Genomic DNA, 23,575 nt, shown 5'->3' on the forward strand with positions numbered 1-23,575 from the left:
TTGGCTAGTTAAGGTGTTGGTTATATTCTAATGAGATCTATAGGAGCGAACGATGGATTTGACCCAAAAATATTTATTTATACATGTAAGTATGGATTATCATACACGTTTCCTTACAATTGTAAACCACCTTTAACGCCCCAAAATTTTGAATGTTTATTTGTGAAATTCTATAGTAATTAAGTCTCTGTATCTGTGGTTATATGCTCTGCTTATATGTTCGAGGTTAGAAGTTTGAACCACATTTTTAGAAGTTTTGCTAGTTTAATTTTAATCAATCTCTGCTCTTGGGCCACTAACTTAAATTTAATTATGTGTAAATTTGTGTCAAGAATGAGCTTATTGGTTCATTAGTTAAGCATCTGTCTATTCTCTGGTTTTGTGTTCGAGTCTCGGTATATCTTTAGGTTATGTTTTTCTGTTTTTCTTTCTTTTTTCTTTTTCATTTCTTTCTTTTTACTCTTTTCCTTCTTTATTGTCCAATTGTTACTTGGTTCACACGGTTTGTCTGCTACGTTTTCAGGTAAGTGCATGTGTCCTTACTGCCAGTTATATAGATTGTGTAAATCGCGTTAATCATAGAACTTCCATTAGACTGTAGTTCTTTAGTTCTGTCAGAGTTGTTTCCAACTCGATTAATTTAAACTTTCTTTTAAGCGATTGTTTGGTTTCTTTTTAGGCGAGAATATTGCAAGCCACGGTCCTTAGTGTAATAATTCGAGTAATCACAATTGATTTTGTTGGTAAGTCTGAAATTGTTGAAGGTTTTGCATCGAAACTTTTGACATATTTTTCTGCGCGTAATTAGGAACTATTGTAAATTAAATGGCTTAATTGTGTAATTGGATGGTTGTGTTAGGCGTTGGGAGTTTTCTACATTGCTTCTACATCAAAACTACTTTAGATGCGTATCGAAAACTCTAGTTTTTACGAATTTTAGACATAAAAAATTACTATCGATACCACACGGCCATATATATATAATTGTTGAAATATTGAAAATTTTATTGGTGTGATTCTACTGGTTTGGAGGTTACTAAAATGTTAAGTTTATTAGTGAATGAAATCAAGAAATCTCAATGAATAAGCCTTATCGCTGATCAAGTAACAAAATATATAAATATATATTGAGTTTAGCTTTTAAAATAGAGGTGTTTATAGGTTAAGTTAGGCTTAAACTAGATTTCAAAATTTTTTTTAAGTTAAAACGTTAGCTAAATCCAACTTAGCTTACTTAAATGGTTGATTTTATTATTTAAAAATAAAAATAAAATTATTTTATTTAAATCTAATTATAAAATTTTAATTACAATTTTTAAATAATAAAATAGAGTAATTAAATTGATTTTGAGTTGAAAAATCTAAGTCATCACCTCTATTTTAAAATTAAGAAAGAGTAGAGAAATAATCCATCTTTTTTATGAAGAAGGTTTGTAACTTTATCTTTGCAAAAATTGCAAATTGTAAGATTTAGGTTAGTGGAATTAGTTTTGTTCCTTTGGGATTGTGAATTTAGGCCAAAAGTATTGAACCATACTAAATGTTGTTTTTTAAGTATGATTAATCTTGTATCGATGTTGCGTTGATTATGCTTTTGCCCGTAAATTTCGTATAATATCTTAATATTATGATAGTTGAAAATGATTGGTGCAATGTTGTTAAAAATAAATTATCACTCCATCTTGCTCCTGGGAAATTAGTTCAAACAACATTTCTACACAAAATTGGTTCTATAACAGCTGATCTCTTCTAATGAATTTGCAGACAAATAAATTAGCCAGGAAGCTTTTCTTGTACTTGGCTTGTATGTGTTAGGCAATGTGCATAGCGTTTGCTTCCATAGAAACGCATGGAACTTGCATTAACCAACAAATAAAATAATACTAGTACAAAATGGCCTCAAGCACTTAACAGCTGTTTAATCCATATCACCAACCAGAAATTCAATGGTGTGTGGCATTTGGGATGGAATCTGTGCAACATGTGAGCAATGAACGCTGGAATGGTCAATAGTTGAGAAGAATTTTATGCTTAGTTCTTTGGCAGCAAGCAACGCCTTTTGGGTTTGGTTTTTGAAATTAAAAATGTAAATTAAGTTGCTAAACTTTGTAATTTGATGAATGATTCAGGGAGACGAGGACTGAATAACTAACAAGAGAGATCCATTCGTGGAAGGAATGATTGACAAGACAAATAACGAAGATTTCCACAATACAATTTCAGCTCACAGACGAAATATATAAAAGGCAAAAGCAATAATTAATATTTTCATGCCATATATTTGAAGATAAAATCTATTGGAAAAAACCATTTCCAGTTTGTTAAGGTGTCATTGACTAAGGACTACCAACAATAAGATAGGAGTATTTAAGTGCAAGTTGGAACATATTTTATAATTATAGGATTCCTTCTTCTCGCTGCTGACATTTGTGCTTTAGGTTGAGGGCATATTATTTATCAAATGTCAACCAATCCTTGCTTTTACAGCTTATAGTTTAAAAGCCTTTTTAAATGTAATTTAATTAGTTTTCTATAAGACCAAAATATAAAAGAAATTAAATTTCCCAATGCCAATGATACAAATATTCCTCACATTCTAACACCCCAAACACGGCATAAACGCTATGGTCGAATTCAGGAGTGTTACGAAGAAGGGTTTTGAAACTGACGATACTTCGATAAAACCATGTTTAGTTATTTGATAAAATGTCCAAGTTTTATAAAACATATATATATGTTACTGAAACCGTTATATGTTGTTATTTAAAGTTAACTATTTATTTCGCAGCGGAAGTTTGAAAATAGTTTAAAATAAAACCACGCTAGTGTTTTAAAAAATAACATTTGTTCGCGCAAAATCGGTATTTTGTCGAATCATCGCAGTTTAGAAATCAGAACGCAATCAAACCTAAAAATTCAAACCAAATAGTCCAAAAAGTCCAGAGAGTCCAAAAATTACAAAACTCTTACGAAAACCAGAAATTTCAGTACTGTAAAATAATAGTAACAATGAAAACAGTTTCCATCAAATGGTCACCGTTGAGCCTCCGTCACACCGACCTGCCTATGTTTGTGGATTACCTAAACAAAATAGACAAACAGATGTGAATTTTCATAAACTCAGTGTGTAACCCAACATAAGTAGTCATGCACCAAACACATAATTTCATATATAGTCAAATATAGATTCAACCTAAATCCATAACAGTAACAGATATCAAAATCAGATAACAGATAACAGATCAGACATACAGAATCCTACTCTCATCCTCTACACACCATCTCCGTCAATCCCATTACACCATGTGGGGTGAAAAACACCCACACATCCCTACACACCATATAGTGTCGATGCAACACATAACGGATAATATGCAATCAAACTTTCAGAATATAGGCGAAGGTCATTGTACAGATCACTTCCTCCACATATACAAATCCCACCTCAAACACAGATACATAATACAGATGCAAAAATAACAGAGTAAACATGCTTAACATGCTCGTATACAGATAGATACATACTTAACAATACAATCAGACATACATATCAGTTTCCTACTCAGATCAGACTATCAGAATATTAAATCACACGAAATAAGGTTTAGTTAGCCCTTACCGACCCTACTGTAGATCCACAGTCGATCGAAATGACCCATCTGACCCTAGGGAAGATTTAATAATTTTGGGCCCACATGCCCATGTGGCCTACACGGCCAGTCACACGCCCGTGTGGCATAGATAGACCCAATTTTTAGCTTTTTCCGAACCTCATTTTCTCGCGTTAGGGGTACACACCTGGTTCAAATTTAATGCGAAACCACTCCCGAGACCACCAGAACCTAAAATCATCATTCCAACAACTGATTAACAGACAATTTGCGAAATCCACAACGAAAAAAATCAAATCGCACAAACAAACTTACAACTAATAAGAACCACTACTCTCACAGTTTAGGCCGTTGAAGCGCTAACTACAGGTTCCCCGTCAACTCCTGCTCAAAACGTTCTTAAAGAATTATTTTCCTCCTACGTTACCCCATTATTGCAATTCCAACGAAAAGAAAAATCTCAATCAATTTACAAAAACTGAAACCTACAATCAAACAAACCACACTTACCAAAATCGCACGATGAACACCAAAATTTCAAAATACAATGATACGACAGCAGATTATAGACAGAATTGCAGAAAAAAGAAGATGAAGAAGAATGTGGCAGAGAAAAGAGAAAACTAACGTTAGACATTTGGGAAGAGAGAGAAAAAATTTGAAAAAAATAAAGTAAAATAAAAAGATAATCAATTTGATTTTGATTAACATCTCCACTCCCCAATAACAACCACATCCCATAATATCATCCCCACTAACCACATCCAACTACTTTAGACTCCCAACTCCACCGAACCTCTAACAGATATCCGGAACAAAAATTAACACCTACACTCGCACAAGGATTCAAACACAAGACCTCCAGCAAGCTAACTCCTTACCACTCGAACCAGTAGGCTCATTCTAATTAAGTTTACAAACAATATTACATAAGCCCACTCAACAAGTATAAGGCTTGGATAAAAAATAACAAAATTTTCAGAGAGTAGAACTTGAACCCAAGACCTCCAACTCACACCCAGAATATTTAACCACTGAAATAGATACACATTTTGTTAGAATTTACTAAACAAAAATAAATTAAGTAGGGCATTATAACTCTACCCCTCTAACAGAAATTTCGGCCTCGAAATTTACCTAATCCAAACAAATGAGGATACTATTGACACATCAAGTCCTCAGGTTCCCATGCGGCTTCCTCAGTGCCATGATTCCACCACAGAACCTTTACCAATGGTATGTACTTCCTCTTCAGAACCTTAATATATTGATCCAAAGTCTAAACCGGCTCCTTCTCAAATGTCAAGTTCGGTCTAATCTTGATCTCCTTAACAAAGACAACGTGAGATGGATCAGACTGATAGCGCTTCAACATCGAGACGTGAAACACATCATGTATATGGTCCAACTTTAGAGGTAACTCTAACTGATAAGCAACCGGTCCCACACGCTTCAAAATTTGATATGGCCCAATGAACCTAGGGCTTAACTTGCCCTTACAACTGAACTGCAAAACTTTCTTCCATGGAGATACCTTAAGGAATACGAAGTCACCCACAGTGTACTCAATATCCCTCATTTTCAGATCCGCATAAGACTTCTATCTATCAAAATTCATCTTTAGATGATCCCGAATCAATCTAACATTATCTTTACTCTCGGAAACTAACTCAAGACCCAAAATCCGTCGCTCACCCAACTTAATCCAATATAGAGGAGTACGACACTTACGACCAAATAAAGCCTCGTAAGGTGCCATCTGAATGCTAGACTGGAAATTATTGTTGTAGGTAAACTCAGCTAATGGTAGAAAGTCTTCTCGACTACCTCAAAAATCAATCACACAGCTCTGAAGCATATCCTCCAGTATCTAAATCACCCTCTCAGACTGACCATTGGTCTGAGGATAGAACACAGTATTGAAGTCCAATCTCAAACCCAGAGCTTTATGCATTTTCTTCTAAAACCGAAAAGTGAAGTAAGGATCCTTATCATAGATTATTGAAATTAGAACCCTGTGCAGTCTTACAGTCTCATAAATGTAGAGCTTCGCTAACTTTTGCAGAGAGTAGTCCGTCCGAACCAGAATAAAATGGGCGGACTTGGTCAATCAATCCACGATGACCCATACAGAATATTTTTTAGTGGGTGTTAAAGGTAACCCACTAACGAATTCCATCGTCATACGCTCTCATTTCCATAAGGGAATTTTAACAGGTTGGAGCAAACCCAAAGGTAATTGGTGCTTAGCCTTAACTTACTGGCAGGTTAGACAACGAGAAACGAAATCGGTTACCTTACGTTTCAAACCCGGCCACTAGTACAACTCACAGAGATCTCGATACATCTTATTACCATTGGGATGCATAGCATAAGGGCTGCTATGCGCTTCTCTCAAAATCGACTGTCTCAGCTCATAATCATTAGGTACACAAACCCGTCCTCGGGAACAAAGAACTCCATCCTTATTCAATCAAAAATCAGAAGTATTGCCACTCTCAATCTGACAAAATTGTAGACCCAAAGACTCATCCCTCAACTGCTTTTCCCAATCTGCCTAATCCAAGTCAGCTTAACTTGCAACTCAGCTAACAGACCCCATCATCAAACAAATTGAGACAAGTGAACATCCCCCTCAAATCAGTCATTGCTCTATGACTGAGAGCATTAACCACCATATTGGCCTTACCGGGATGATTTCCTATCATGCAGTCATGATCTTTGAGCAGCTCAACCCATAAGATTCAACTCCTTTTAAGTAAAGAGGTACTTGAAGCTCTTGTGATCAGTATAGATATACACCTCTCACCATACAAATAGTGATTCCAGATCTTTAATGTAAACACCATGGCAGCTAACTCGAGATCATCTGTCAGATAATTCCCCTCATGCGACTTAAGCTGTCAGGACGCATAAGCCACAACCTTCCCATCTTGCATCAATACACATCCCAAATCGACGTGTGACGCATCACTATACAGTACAAACTTTTTACTAGATTCAAACTGTATCACAAAAGGAGCCTGAGTCAGAACAGACTTGAGGTTCTCGAAGCTCGATTGTTGTGCATCAGTCTAGACAAAAAGAACATTCTTACTTAGAAGCTTAGTCAGCGGAGCTGCAATTAGTGAGAACCCCTCAACAAACCTCCGATAATAACCCGTAAGACCCAAAAAACTGCGGACTTCAGATACGTTCTTAGGCTATTTCCAATCAAGCACAACCTCAATCTTTTTAGGATCAACTCAGATCCCTTCAGCAGAAACTATGTGCCCTAGAAATGTTACTTCCCGTAACCAGAATTCATACTTGCTCAACTCAGCGTAAAACTAGATCTCTTAGATTGTCTGAAGTACTACTCTAAGATGCTCATCATACTCATCATCAGTCTTAGAGTACAGTAGAATATCACCGATGAAGACTATGATGAACTAATCCAGATGCGACTAAATGCAATCAAACCTAAAAATTCAAATCAAACAGTCCAGAGTGTAACGCCCCAATTTTCGGGAATTATGTAAATGTTAGCATAGGTTTAATTATGTTAGTGGGCCTCTAGAAGGCCCAAGCTTAAGATAGAACCCGGTAATTTTAGTTAATTTTTGTTCCATAAGAAAAAGGAGGTGAAATTATGAAATAGAACCTATGTGAAAATGTTTGAAAATGCTATAGGCTAAATTGAAGTGGCCAAATAAATAGGAGTGCAAAATAGGAGGATTTGCATGACAAACCTCCCATTTTACATGAAGTGGCCAGCCATCATGTTGTTGTAGACAATATGAGCACTTGATATCCATAATTTATGGTACAAATTGATACAAATTGATAATGGGTTAGGTAAATGTTCCATGATAATGGATTAGGTAAATATTCCATGATAATGGGTTAGGTAAATGTTCCATGATAATGGTTTAGGTAAATGTTCCATGATGGGAATTTCATGTCTTTTGTATTAAAGAATTAAATGGATGAAATATGAAATTTTATTAAAAGAAAAAGGGGTGAAAAGAACAAAGTTTTGTCCATCTTTGTTCATCATAGCTGAAAGTTAGAGAAGAGAAAGGAGAGGAGAAAGCTCTTGAGTATTCGGTCATTAGGAGGAGGAAAATTGAAGGTAAGTTCTTGGTACCCTGTTTCTATTTTGAGGTTCATGAGTTCTTCTTGATTCTACCTTAACTCTTGAAGCATATTTTGGTTTTTAGTTGTGTTGTGAGCATTTATTCATGAATTAAAATGAAGGAAATGGTTGTTGTTTCATGTTCTTTTGATGAAAAATGGAAGATAGGTGAAGTTGAGCCAAACAAATGAGCATGCATGTGCCTTAGATGCTAAGGGGAAAAATCGGCTAACATGTTGTGCTTTAAAATGATGAAATGGAGATTATACTTAAGTAAAATCATAGATATGTGATGATTGATTGGTGATATACATGTTTAAATAACATGCATGCAAGTTATCTGTGAAAGAGTGATTTGGTAATAAATCTGCTTGGGACAGCAGCAGTAACGTGGCTTTGGAAAATCACCATAAATTGTGGGAGATGAGTTAGAAGCTGCATAAATTATGTAATTAAAGCTTAATGAGTCTAGTTTCAAATGGAATAAATGAGAACATATTTTGAATTCTATACAATGAGAAATTTGATTCGTAATGAAGAGTGGTCAGATTAGTCAAACAGTGAAACATGGGAAACTTTAATAAAAATCTGGTATTGATTGGCAATACCAAAAATTCTTAAAATTTTATGGATAGAAGATATATGAGTCTATTTTTAGGGAAAATTAATGGCACTTGATTTGGAGTTTCGTAGCTCCAGTTATAAATAATTTAGTGACTGTTGCTCAGGAAGACAGCTTGCAGTGAAATTATGATTATGTGGTAAACATTGACAAAAATTTGTTAATGAGTTGCTTATTGTTTTCTTATAACCTTACTATGATCTGTAGGTGTGGTTGGCCGAATATTGTAAGGGGTTAATACGTAGTTCGTATTTGAATAGTTAGATTAATGTGTTAGTAATCCAATTGTAGGCAGTTCGTGTGTGGATCTCGTCAGCATATCGTCGCAAACAGGTGTGTAACTAACACCCACTTTCTTAGTCTGGATCGGCAAAAGTCGAAAAGTCGAAATGCCGAAAACCGGTATTTTGTAGATTTGCGAGTGTGCGAATGCTCGTGAGGTAAATCGATTAATGTTTTTGGTAAGCTACAAAATTTGCACTGCAAAGTGCATGATTTCTGTGTCCTCAATATTTTTGGGCTTAATGAGCCAAAATTGGAATGATGGGCCAACGGGCCCAATTCGATAAGAACCCTCGGTACGTGATTCTGTTAGTACGTGAAAAGTAGAAATATGCATGAAAAACCCTAAAATAGATAAATTACTGAAATACCTTTAAAAGTGAAAAATTTATAGTTTTACCCCTAGTAGATAAATTACCGAAATACCCCTAGGGTTAAATTGACCTAAATGCGTGTTTGATTGTTGTTATTTACTGCATGCCATGTTGTTATTATCTGATGCATGGGATTGGGATATTGACGGAGGAAGTACTGAAAGTGGCTTATCCACGTACTGGAGGCTTTGCCTCAATTTACTGTTAACTGAGCAGCAAGGCTGCAACTGTGGAGTGTTGGGCTGGGTGGGTTGAGCTATTCCCCACATGGAGTGTAGGGCTGGTACGGGTGGAGTGTAGTGGTTGGTGGGTTGAATAGTCTCCCCAAATGGGCTTGCATATGTTATTGATGTTGCATGTATTTTGAAATGGGCCTATAGGCCATACTATTATCTGAATAAGGGGCTAAGGCCCAGTTTATTGTAATCTGAAAAGGGCTTTGGTCCAGTACCACTGTTACCTGAATGGGCTTAGGCCCAATAGGCTTGAGCTGACTTGCGCTTTGAATTGGTTTTCCTTACACACTGAGTTCCCCCAAACTCACCTCTTTTATTTTCATCCACGCAGGAAATCCCCAACCATAGTGGGCTTGGAGCTGTGAGGGAATTCGGAGTGGCCACCCGTTCTGAAAGTTTGGTTTTCTTCTGGTGAACTGGACATCCTATTATTTACGTTGAGGTTTGAGTTTTTAAATGTAATAAGGCCGCTTAATTATTTTTGATGGTTTTAATATGTATTACTAAGATAGGTATTACTTATTTTAACTGTTGAAATTGGATAGCTTTAGGGCGCGTTTTCAAAAAAAATAATAACAATTGATTTCAAAATAACACGACAATAAGCAAAGCTTCCGCAATGAAAGTATTTTCCAAAATTAATCACTTTTCCTAAAAATGACTTAATCAAATCGGTTTCTTAGAAATATACATGACGTTAAGGTGTGGCAATGGTGGTGTGCATGTCTAGGATTGGATCCGAAGGGAGCTTGGTACTTAAGTAGTCCGATAGACTCACCTCCTCTTTTCCGGTTTCCTACCTGGTGCACAACTTCCATTCACTTTAACCTATAATAAAATTATCTTTTAAAACACTAAGTAGGTTTTTCCGGATCAACAATATAAAATGTTTTAAACGTTTCGATGTGGCATGTCGGATCCGGCCATAACGTCTGGGCTGGGTTTGGGGTGCTACACAGAGAGTCCAAAAATTACAAAACTCTCATGAAAACCAAAAATTTTAGTATTGTAAAATAATAATAACAATGAAAACAATTTCTGTCAAGTGGTCACCGTTAAGCCTCCGTTGCACCAACCCGCCTATATTTGTAAATTACTTGAACAAAACATACAAACAGATATGTGTTTTCGTAAACTCAGTGTGTAACCTAATAGAAGTAGTCATGCAATATACACATCATTTCATATATAGTCAAATACAGATTCGGACCTAAGTCCATAACAGTAACAAATATTAGAATCAGATAACAGATCAGATGTCTAGAATCCTACCCCCATCCTCTACACATTATCTCCTTCCATCCCATTACACCATCTGGGCCTTCCATCCCATTACACCATCTGGGGTTAAAAACACCCACCCATCCTGTAACAGCCCGTTTTTAGGCAAATCGAAATAGTGGTTTCAGAACCACAAATCTGAGGTTAAAATAATTATTTTATCATTCTTTTAATGGTTACAACATGATTGTATGATTTTGTAAAAATTTCATTAGGAAATTTTATTGTTTGAGTGCTTAATTTGATAAAAATGACTAAATCACGTAAAGTGTAAAAGTGGAATTCTATTAGCTAAAGGTGTCTAATAGCTATGGAATCCTAAATTAGGGGTCCTTATGTGGTAAATAGTCTATTAATATGATAGTAGATGATAATGGATTGGTAATTTTGAAATTTGTAATAAATTTTAAGGTTAATTTTGGTATTTGATAATTTAATGTTAATTAAATAAAACAAAACAAAAATTTGTTTCATTATCATCTTCTTCAACTAATTTTTTGGGAAAAAAAGAAGCCATTTTCATCCTTTTTCATTCGGCCAAGCTTGTTTGTGCAATTGGTGAGTAATTTTTATCATGTTTTTAATGATTTCTATGTTTTTGAGATCGTTGCAGCTTAATCTAGCTAGCCCAGGGACTAATTTACAAAACTGTTAAAGGTTTAGGATTTTTCCATTGATGAATATAAGTGCATTTTGATGTTTGATGATAGAGAATGTATACTTGTTGTTAGATAAACATTTGCAAAGTGATTTTTGACAAAATTGTCATTTAGGGATTTAATTGAGAAATGTTAAAATTTTATGGTTAAATTATGAAATAAATGAAAAATATGGCTGTTAGGGACTTAATTGAAATTTTGCTAGCATGGTATAGGTTGAATTGCATGAATTTTTATTTTTATAAGACAAGGATTAAATTGTAAAAATGTTGAAATACTAGGGGTAAAAATGTAAAGTTGCCGTAATGTGTATTTTGGACTAAATTGAATAGAATGATAATTAAATAAGTTAATTTCGATTACATTTAGATCAATAAAATCAAAATTCGAATTTAAATCGGGGGAAAAATAATGTTTTAGACTAACCGACTTGTTTCTTCGTTTTTGCATTCGAGATAAGTTCGTATGTTAATAAGCATTATTATAATTGTGTTTTAAACACTTTAATATTGAATATATTATGTATACGACATTGCGGATATGTTCGACGATGATCCGGCAACAAGAAATCCCAATTGAACATTAGGAATAGATTAGGATACGAATGACATGTCATTAGGGATTATGTGACTTAGGTGCTAGTCCGTACGTCCTACTAGTGGCTGAGTTATCCGACATGTGTTACAGATACTCGTTAGCTTGTGTGAGTAGTACTGTGTAGTTTCGTTATGACCGTCAGCTTGTATGAGCAGACCCGCTGATAGCTCGAAAGTGAGCATTATATGTGATATGATATCGAGATAGCTTCGACTATGTATGTGGTACTTAGGGTGCATGATTCCCAATTATTCGATAGTATTTCGAATGGTTCAACGGGTATATCGAAGATATGAAATGGTGAGAAATAGATACGTTTTAGTATATGTATAAACGGAAACTATATAAGCATTGAATCTATGAAAGATATGAGTTCATGGTTAAATATGTAATTGAATATATGTTAACATTGTGATTAAATGTTTAGTAGTATGATATGTTCATATTCTTAATTGGTAAATGAATGGTGAGCTTTGCTTATTATTTCATACGAGCTTACTAACCTTTATAGCTTACATTGTTTATTTTTCCATGTTTTATAGTGAAATCAAAGCTAGCTCGGATTCAAGAATCGTCGGAGACCTCATCACACTATCAAGCTATCACTTTGGTACTTTTGAATCTATATTTTTGGGATATATGGCATGTATAGGAGCTTTGGTCATTTTGGTATATGTTAGTAATGAATTTAGCCATTTGGATTGGCTTGTAAATGTTTAATGTTTGGTTTTGTATATAGCCATGAGAGTTGGCTTATTTTGGTTTATTTGGTTATGTATATATATGCAAATGGCCTTTGTCTTGTGTTGATAATTGCTATGCAAATGATTGTGGTAAATGGTTGATATTTGAGAATTGTATGCTTATGAGTTTAGGCAAAAATGATGCATAATTGGAAGTGTCCACATTGATGATTTGAGATTATGAGTTTTGGTATGAAATTGAATGGCACATTGTGGTATTTGTGTACCTTGTGTTGTTGGTATTGATATAGCATAAATTAATCTTATTTAAGATTGGTTTGAATGCCTATTTATGCCATGTTTGGTGCCATTTGGTTTGGTGTAGGTGTATGCAAATTCGGGTGGCAAGATAGCTTGGTGAATAGCCTATTTTTGTCCATACGGGCAGAGACACGGACGTGTGTCTCAATCGTGTGTGACACATGGTCAGGTTACACAGCCGTGTGTCCCCTAGTGTTTAATTAGAAACCAAGTCAGTATGCTCCACACGGCCCAGCACACGAGCGTATGTCTTGGTTATACCCTACATGTTTAGCACGACCTAGCACACGACCTGGCACATGGGCATGTGAGGCAATTCCGAAAGGCACATGGGCTAGTCACATAGGCGTGTGGTTGGCCGTGTGACCCAAGTCAAAGAGTTACACGGGGTCGAACACGGGCTGAGATATGGCCATGTGATCCCATTTCGAATGTCCACACAGCCTGTGACACGGGCATGTCTTTGACCGTGTGAGACACACGACAGGGCCACATGGCGTGTGTCTCCTGTATTTTGCAAAATTTTCTAAGTGTTCTAAAATTTTTTTGAGTTATCGGTTTAGTCTCGAACCATTTTTAATGCATATTTTAGGCCTCGTAGGCTCGTATTAGGGACAATGTGAATGTTGTTGAATGATGATTACATGAAATTTGAAAATGTATGTAAAATGTATGTTTAATTGTATAATAAGTCTGGTAATGCTCCATAACCCTATTTTGGCGTTGAATACAGGTGTGGGGTGTTACACATCCCTATACACTATATACTGTCGATGCGACACATAATAGATAATATGCAGTTAAGCTGCCAGAATATAGACGAAAGGTCTCTGAACAGATCACTTCCTCTATATATACAAATCGCACTCCAAACACAGATATAGAATACATATGCAAAAATAACATAGTAAACATGCTTAACATGCTCGTATACAGATAAATACATACTTAACAATATAGTCAGGTATACATATCAGTTTCCTACTCAGATAAGGCTATTAGAGTATTAGATCACATGAAATAGGGTTTGGTTAGCCCTTACCGACCCTATTGTAGGTCCACAGTCGATCAGAATGACCCGTGCGACCCTAGGAAAAATTTCAGAATTCTGGACCCACATGCTCATGTGGCTCATACAGCCACGCTTACATCGCCACACGACCGTGTTAAGCGTACGACACCTTTGTCAATCACACGGCCGTATGGCGTTGACATACCCAAATTTTGGCTTTTGCCGAACCTCATTTTCTAGCGTTGAGGGTACACACCTAGTCTGGATTTGATACAAAACCACTCCCGAGATCACCAAAACCTAAAAACAGCATTCCAACAACTAATTAACAGATAATTTGCGAAATCCACAATAAAAAAAATTGAATTGCACAAACAAACTTACCGTGATAAAAATCACTACTCTCATGGTTTAGGCCGTTGCGCAAAATGTTCTCAAAGAATTACTTTCCTCGTACTTTACTGCATTATTGCAATCCAACCAAAAGAAAAATCCCAATTAGTTTATAGAACCGAAACCAACAGTCAAACAAACCCTACTTACCAGAATCGCACGATGAACACCGAAATTTCGAAATACAATGATACGACAGCAGATTATAGATAAAATTGCAGGAAAAAGAAGAGGAAAAAGAATATGACAAAGAAAAGAGAAAACTAATCTCAAATTTCAGATTTTTGGAAAGAGAGAAAAATTTTGAAAAAAATAAAATAAAATAAAAAGATAATCAATCAATTTGATTTTAATTAACATCTCCACTCCCCATTAACAACCACATCCAACTACTTCAAACTTTCAAATCCACCGAACCTCTAACAGATATTCGAAACAAAAATTAACATCCACACTCGCGCGCAAGCAAGGATTCAAACACAAGACCTTTAGCAAGCTAATTCCTTACCACTCAAACTAGCAAGCTCATTTGATATAAGTTTATAAATAATATTACATAATAGCAATAAAACTTGGATAAAAAATAACAAAATTTCCAAAAAGTAGACTTAAACCCAAAACCTCTAATTCACACCCAAAATATTTAGCCGTTAAAATAAAGATACATTTTGTCAAAATTTACAAAAATAAAAATAAATTAATCAGTGCATTTCACACATTTCCCTATGCAATCTTGAGGATCCATAGAATTATGATTAACATGTAATGGCTTTTAACATAAAACCAAAAACTTATTTCACCCCTCTATTAAATTTGCACCTAAATCACTTTCTGTTAATTAAATTTCTCTATTAATGCTCTTCGTTTTTATCACATTGGTTTTTTAAAACAATTAACACACCAATTCAATAGCGTAGTATAATCTTATATTTTTCTCATAAAATTTACAAAAAATTCGATAAGAATTACAAAATAACTTTAAAAATTATTAAAAGTAAAAAATATAAAGAAATATAAAATTATTAAAAATTATAAAAAACTTATAAATATTAAAAATTATAAAAATACTTATAAAAAATTCTAATTAATTATAAAAATAACAAAAATAAAACATATATAAAATATTTAAAACCTTTTATAAACTTAAAAAAATCATAAAAACTTATAAATACTAAAATAAATTTCTAAAAAAGTATAATAAATTATAAAAACTTATAAAGTTTCCTAAAAACTTGTAAAAAAATCAAAACAAGTTTTAATACATTTTTAAAAAATATATAAAATATTATAGTTACAAAAATTCATTGGTTCCTCATCCCTAAAACTAAAATGAGCACATGACATTAGACCAACTGTTGGATAAAAAAGAATAATCGTGAGAATATTTCATAATGACATATGTTAATATTTACAATCGTTGAATAATAAAATTTTGGTTTTATAGTATCTAATCATAGCAAAAATGCCTTATATCATACAACAATTAGCAAGCAATTTTCAACTTTTTAAGGTCCACATTATTGTATTATACTTAAAAAATTGGAGATAAAAAATTCAAAAAAAAAATTATCAACAAAAAAGAAAGGGTCCTACAATTATGGTTTTATTTGTAGAAGATTAAGAATATTTTATTTAATATGAAAATGACCTTAAGTGACGACTATTCTCATTATTCAACGGTTGGTCTAATGGCATGAATTCATTATGATTTTAGATATTTAAATGATTTTTTATAATTTCTATTTTTTTAGTTTTATAATTTTATAATTTATTTAGATTTTATAATTTTTTATATTATTTATAATTTTTATAAAATTTAATCATATTTTTTATTTTTATATTCTTTAAGGTTATATTAATTTTAATATTTTTAAAACTTTTTATGTTTAATATTTTTTCTATAAAACAAAAGTTATCATGTCTCATCATCATATTAGTTTGTCAATTAATTTCATCGGTCTCAATGACAGAAATATTAATTAAAGGGCTTGATTGAATTTTTTAATTAATGGTAAAAGATAAAATGGACGTGAATTTAATGCAAAAGCTCAATTAAAATTGTTTTTTCTCTAAACAGCTTTTTTACCTATAAACCTATAAATAGCCAACTTTTCTTGTTCTTTGTTTTCTTTAACATGTACTCACCAACTAATATATATTGATATTTATACAATATTATTTGTAAATTTCTTGTAACCTTCACCCCCCCCCAAAAAAAAAAAGAAAAAATTGATGTACAAGTTGGGAAGAGCTTTTAGATATTCCAATATGTGCTATATTTGGAAGTCAGCTCTTTGGTTGATTGACCTTATCAAAACAGTAATAATCTAATGCTAGTGACAGTGTAGCAACCTAACACGTTCAGAAGGAAGGGATCTTAAAGCTTACATATAAATATAACCCATTGTTTTGCTTTTGCAAGCAAAACCAAGTTAGTAATATCCTTGAGACAAAATGGGTATCCTCCAAAAGCTTCTCTCGTTTCTCTTTTCTCAGCTGATTCTTGTTCTTATGGTCTCAAACCATAACAATGCAATGGGGTTGAAACTCGGGTATTATCACAAGACCTGCCCTAATGCAGAGTCGATTATCAGTAAAACAACTTATCGATTCATTTCTCGAGCACCAACTCTTGCCGCTCCTTTGCTCAGGATGCATTTCCATGATTGCTTCGTTAGAGTAAGCGTTGTTAAAAAGCTTCTACTTGTCTTATATATAATATCCAATGAAAGGAGATTCCATCAAATCTAACATTTTCATATGATTGATGACTTGAAGCATGGTATATTATAATCAAATGAAAGCACTTTTTTCAACCATTTAATAAGATGATGATAATTTTCAGGGGTGTGATGGTTCAGTGCTTCTAAATTCCACAAAGACTAGCATATCTGAGAAAGATGCAATCCCCAACCAAAGTTTACGAGGATATCATGTGATCGACGCTGTCAAGTCTGCAGTGGAAGAAGCATGCTCTGGTGTGGTTTCCTGCGCTGATATCCTTGCCTTAGTAGCTCGAGATTCGGTTTCAATGGTACATATACTATATACTTCTCACAGTTTCTCCTATCTCTCTAAATTGTATGAAAAACAAAAAATAATAGTTAAAATTCCTGTTTTTAAGATCCATGGACCCTATTGGAAAGTTCCACTTGGACGAAGAGATGGAAGAGTTTCCATCTTGAATGAGGTCTTCGCAGAGTTGCCTGCTCCTTTTGCCAACATTACACAACTAAAACAAATGTTTGCTGCTAAAGGTCTAAACACCAAAGATCTAGCAGTTCTATCAGGTAGTCTGATATTTTTCATTTCCAAAAACACGTCATGTCAAATTATGGTTTTAGTCCCTACATTCATATACTTAAATTTGATATAATTTGGTGTGGAGTTGGATAAAGTACATAGACAAAAACCATAATTTGACCTAAAAAGTTAGTCACTATTTTTCATCAATAATGAGCCATTAATGGTGGAGAAATTGGTCCATGATTATACAGGAGGACACACTATTGGAACATCTCATTGCCTAGGATTCACCAACCGTCTCTACAACTTCACTGGCAAAGGTGACACAGACCCATCAATGGATCCAAACTACATAGTTAAACTGAAGCAAAAATGCAAGCCTAGGGACACCACAGCACTGGTGGAGATGGACCCTGGAAGCTTTAAAACCTTCGACGAAGCTTACTACACTCTGGTAGCTAAAAGAAGAGGGCTTTTCCAATCTGATTCAGCCCTTCTCGATGATCCAGAGACCAAAGCTTATGTCATACTTCAAGCTTCCACCCATGGATCTACCTTTGCCAAAGATTTTTCCGAGTCTATGGTGAAGATGGGTCAGGTTGGAGTCCTCACTGGCAATCAAGGTGAAATCAGGAAGCACTGTGCTTTGGTGAACTAATTGAAAACTGAAAACTCACTTTTTTTAATTGATAATTATTGTTTATTTTTGTGGCATCTTAATTAAATTATTAATGCGAGTGTTTGACCAGAATAAAAACTTGTATCGGAATGAATTTGCATCCAAGTTGTGTTGTTTGTGTTACAAGTTTATTTGTATGGCTCTTCAAATTGCGGCCGTACTTCTAGTCGAATTGTAAGTATTTCTCTATAATTTTCCAATTGAATAAAACTCTTGGCCTTATTTTATCATATATAGTTGTTAGTAAAAAATTAATACTTATTATCAGATTTTATTTCTCTAAACTAGAGTTTTTCTCTATTTATCTCTTAATCAACCACGAAAATAGATCATAAGTTTCAAATATTTATAGGTGTTGGGTCGAACTCGAAATATGCAACGAACATGAATGAAAACCGAAAAAATTGAACACAAATATTTACGGGGAAAACCCTCCAAAAAGGATAAAAAAATCATGAGCAAAAAAATTTCACTAAAAACGGAAAAAACCAAAAAAAGGAGTACAAGATTGAGAAACAAATAAACCCTAAACTCAAAATTCAAAGATTCATCGAAATCCCTACAAACTCTCTCTTAATTTTGTTGTTGTTATTCTTAACTATCTAGGGTTGCAAAGAGACCTATTTATAGGCTGAATTTCGTGTACAAATATTACTTAAACATCCTTAAAATAATCAGAGTTTGACTGGAAAAATATAACAGATATTATTTAGGAAAAGAAACCCGGTTAAGTAGGGAACATATCGCTTCATTTTGATGTGGCATGTTGCCTCGTCAAGACTTCCTTCATCGCGTCGTCAGGACATGGCAAATTCTTCTCCTCGTGACGTCGATGTCGTGTCATTAAGATGTCGGCTCTTCCTTGTCCCGACGTCAACTATGTTTCATCTGAAATGCAAGGAAAACTCCATAAATTTCCACCTTGACTCGTATTTTCGAAACTCCTTCTTTGTCGAGCCCTGTTAAGGGCCTAATTTGGTCACCGTCGAATGCTTACCAAGCCTAAACAATGCTCAAATTTGGAAATTGGAAGACTTTTTCTCATCATGTTTTTTGGATTGTTCTCTGTGCCAATTTTGTGAATTTGAACATCTCCTTAAGCGATCACTTCTCAAACAAAGTGGTACCAAATATCTATATGCTTTGTTCTTTCGTGATGCATCTGATCTTTCGTAAGATGTATGACACTTCAACTTTCGCAATATACAATAGTTTTTATATTTTATCAACCAGATTCCCGAATAAACCTCTCAACCAAATAACTTTTTTCACAGCTTCTGTGATTTTCATGTACTTAGCTTCGGTAGTTGATAGAGCCACAGTGGCTTGAAGGGTGGCTTTCCAACTAATAGTGCGCTTTTCGAAGGTGAACATATAACCTATAAGAGATCTTATTTTGTCTAAGTCTCCGACATAATTTGAATCTACATAGCTGACTAGACGTTCTTAACATCTTTCGAATTCTAAACAAGTATTGAAAGTCCCTCTTAAATATCTTAGAATCCATTTAATAGCTTGTTAGTGTAATTTGTCGAGTTTGGCCATATATCTACTTACTACACTTACAACATGTGAAATATCAGGACGAGTACAAACCGTTGCATACATTAGGCTTCCAACTACGCTAGAATAAGGAATCGAGGACATGTACCTTTCTTTTTCTATGGTTTGTGGTGAATCTAAAGTCGAAAGTCTGAAGTGAGCAGCTAAGGAAGTACTAACTGGTTTAGAATCTTGCAATTCAAACCGCTCGAGAATCCTTTCGATGTATCTCTGTTGTGACAGAAATAGCTTTCTCGAGTGTCGATATCTCGAAATTTCAATCCTTAAAATTTGTTTGGTTGCACCAAGATCCTTCATCTCAAACTTAGAGTTAAGCATGGTTTTAAGTCGTTCAATTTTGAATGGATCCTTAATCGCAAATTAACATATCATCAACATAAAGCAGCAAATAAATGAATGATTCATCATCTAAACGTTGTAAATAAACACTACTATCGTACTTACTTTGAACGAAACCAAAACCTAACATGAAGGAATCGAGCTTTTTGTACCACTGCTAAGGAGACTACTTTAGGAAGTATAACTATTTGTGTAGAAGGAAAACATGGTCTTCCTTGCCTTCGATTCTGAAGTCTTTAGGTTGTTGCATGTAAATGTCCTTATCAAGATCCCCGTGAAGGAATACAGTTTTCACATCTAATTGCTCTAACTCGAGATTGTTTAATGCAATAAGAGCTAATAGTTCTCGAATGGAAGTGTGCTTCACAACTGGAGAGGAAGCATCATGAAAATCAACTCCCTCCACTTGATTGTAGCCCTTTGCAACCAACATTGCCTTATATCTCGTGTCACATTGATCTGAACCATCCTTCTTTTTGAACACCCACTTGCAGCCATGGTGGGTGGTTTAACAATCTGTCATGTCTCGTTCTTTTAAAGAGACTTTATCTCTTCTTTCATAGCAACAAGCCACTTATTGAAATCAAAAGCCCAAACTGGCTTTGAATAGTTTTAAGGGTCGGCTGAACCAATGCTTTCTGCAACACTTAGAGCATATGCCATTAGATTTCCTTCACAGTACTTTTGTGGTGGTTTGATTCTAGCCTTTTTCTATCCCGGGCTAACTTATGATTTTGAAGGGTCTTTGGTTATGATGGGCAAGCTTCGAAAACCTTTTTTCGTATTGCAAAAATGACGATTTCAAAATTTCTATATGATGTCGTGATGTGGTGATTCTCCTCGTCGGGGCGTCGCCTCTATTCATCGTGTCATTATGACATCATGTTTCGTGACATCACGACGTCACTATCTATCTTTATTTTCGGATCCACTTTGCTTGAAACACTCGATTTTTCGATGTTGTTTTGACTTGGTGACCCTGTTTGTGATAGAATCATCAATGTTTCATCAAATACAACATCTCTACTAATGATGATCTTATTCTTTTCTGGGCACCATAACTTGTAACTTTTTATCTCGATCGCAAGACCTAGAAAAATACACTTCACTACCCTTGATTCAAGCTTTCCCTAACTAACTCTGTATAAGCAAGACAACCAAATACTCTAAGGTTAGAGTAGCTAGGAGGTTTACCTGACCGAATCTCTTCAGGAACCTTTCCATGTAAAGCTCAATATGAAGACCAGTTCACCAAATAGCTTACGAGAGTAACTACTTCGGCCCAAAACTCCTTTTCTAGGACTGCATTGGAAAGCATAAATTGGGATTTCTCAAGTAATGTTTTGTTCATTCGTTCGATGACACTATTCTATTGCAGGGTACCAACAACTGTGCTGTGTCTTTCAATTCCTTTCCGTTTGTAGAAATCATTAAATTCAGTTGAACAGAACTCAAGTTCATTATTCGTTCTGAAACGCTTTACAAACTTCCTAGTCTGTTTCTCTAGTAGGGTCTTCCATTACTTAAAGATCCTGAAGACTTTGTTTTTGTGCTTCAGGAAATATATTCAAATTTTTTTAGAGTAGTCATCGATAAGAGTTAAAATATATCAGCTACCTCTTTTGGAGACGATTGGAGTCAAACCTCATAAATCAGAATGAATATAGTCGAGTGTCCCTTTAGTCCTGTGCACTGTTGAATTGAAGCTGACTCGATTCTGCTTCCCATAAATACAATGCTCACAGAAATCTAACTTTCTAACTCTGGTGCCTGTGAGAAGACCCCTTTTGCTTAAAAGGTCATACCTTTTTCACTCATATGACTAAGTCACATGTGACACAAGTGGGTTGATTTAGAATATGAAAAAAACAAGTTTTCACATATCGTCGCGATGTCAAAAGGATCCTCGTTGGGACGTGGTGACAATTTCGTCCCTTAATCTGTAATTACTACCAAATTAGACACCGTTGCACCTTGGAGAATGTATAGGCTATCAACTTTCTACCCTTTCATCAAAATAAGGGCTCCACAAGATGCCTTTAAGTCATTTGACTTACTGACGATCTTGTACCTATTCAAGTCCAGAATACCCAAAAAGATGAGATTCTTCTTTAACTTAGGCACGTACCTAACAACTGACAATGTTCTGACTATCTCGTCATGCATCCTGATCTGAATGGTACCAATGTCAGTTATTTTGCAGGGTGAGTTATTTCCAATAAGCACAACTCTACCTTCAACTGAACTATATGTGGAGAATTAATCCCTATGGGGACATATATGGTAGAAACACCTTGAACCTAAGATCCACTTAGATGTGAACTTAGACCTTTCAACTGTTGATACTAGCAAAAAATTATCACTTTTGTCCTTGGCTACATTATCGTAGACTATATCGGCCTTCTGCTTCCCTCTCTCGTCGTTTTCAGTGGCCCTTTTATTTATGTTCTGAAATTTGTAACATTCTAATTTCATGTGGCCTATCTTTTCGCAATAGCCATATTACTTATCGCGGTTTCTGGATTTTGATCTCGCCCTCGATCTTCTCTGACCTAAATCCTTAGATTGTTGCCTTCCTCTAGCAACCAGAATTGAGGCTCACCCATATGATTTATTTTCGGGCCTAAATCATTTTTGAATTTATCTTTACTTAAAAGATTTCACTTCACATCCTCAAACGAGAGTTTCTCTCTACCATATACTAGGGTTTTCGTGAAAGTTTTTTATAAATGGGGAAAAAAACAAAGTAAAAATATAGCTTGATCTTCATTATCTATGTTGGCTTCAACATTTTTTAAGTCGCGAAGAAGAGTGAAAAATTCATTGATGTGAGCCCTAATAGACTCACCTTCTGCCATACAAAACATATATAATTGTTGTTTCAATACCAAGCGATTTGTGAGGGACTTTGTCGTATAAATAGCTTCTAATTTCCTCCATAAGGCCGATGTTGTCTTCTCCTTAAGTACCTCCTGCAAAACATTGTTAGTGAGGCACAACTGAATTGTTGACAGTGCCTTCTCATTAAGCTCCTCCCATCCTGTCTGATTCATAATTGCAGGCATTTTTCCAATAACAACTTTTTTCGGATCGTTCTGAACCAGAATTGTTGTCATCCAAACTTGCCACAAGCTAAAATTTGTAATCCTATCAAACTTCTCGATATCATACCTCATTTCCATCTTTGAATAGGTTGAATGTGAAAACCAGACCAAGCTCTAATACCTTTTTTTTGGGTCGAATTTGAATTATACAATGAATAGGAATGAAAACAGAGAAAATTAAACACAAATATTTACGTGGACAAACCCCTCTAAAGAGAATAAAAAAACATGAGTAAAGAAAACTTCACTAAAAATGACAAAAACTGAAAAGGGGAGTACAAAATGGAAAAACAACCAAATCCCAAACTCGAAATAGAAAGATTCCCTAAAATTCCCACAAACTCTCTCTTAATTTTGTTGTTGTTATTTTGAACTATCTAGGGTTGCTAAGAAGCCTATTTATATGCTTAATTTCATGTGCAAATATGACTAAAACATCCATAGAATAATAAGAGT

At 34.7% G+C, this 23,575-nt stretch overlaps 1 protein-coding gene across 1 annotated transcript; it reads left to right on the top strand.

Moving 5' to 3' along the window:
* The first annotated feature begins 16,613 nt into the window (after positions 1 to 16,613).
* Positions 16,614 to 18,343, top strand: LOC107908295 (peroxidase 27). Its single transcript, XM_016835512.2, has 4 exons — positions 16,614 to 16,867; positions 17,034 to 17,222; positions 17,313 to 17,478; positions 17,686 to 18,343. Exons 1-4 carry the CDS (start codon positions 16,643 to 16,645, stop codon positions 18,090 to 18,092), a joined length of 987 nt encoding a protein of 328 aa, XP_016691001.2. The 5' UTR covers positions 16,614 to 16,642; the 3' UTR covers positions 18,093 to 18,343.
* Positions 18,344 to 23,575: the final 5,232 nt, after the last annotated feature.

This window comes from Gossypium hirsutum, chromosome A03 (genome assembly GCF_007990345.1).
Source record: "Gossypium hirsutum isolate 1008001.06 chromosome A03, Gossypium_hirsutum_v2.1, whole genome shotgun sequence".
NCBI lineage: Eukaryota > Viridiplantae > Streptophyta > Magnoliopsida > Malvales > Malvaceae > Gossypium > Gossypium hirsutum.

Excerpts from the sequence above, each read along its gene's own strand:
- LOC107908295 (XM_016835512.2), top strand. The coding sequence starts at position 16,643 with ATGGGTATCCTCCAAAAGCTTCTCTCGTTTCTCTTTTCTCAGCTGATT. Across the intron at positions 16,868-17,033 it reads TCCATGATTGCTTCGTTAGA|GGGTGTGATGGTTCAGTGCT; the intron begins GTAAGCGTTGTT and ends GATAATTTTCAG. Across the intron at positions 17,223-17,312 it reads CTCGAGATTCGGTTTCAATG|ATCCATGGACCCTATTGGAA; the intron begins GTACATATACTA and ends CCTGTTTTTAAG.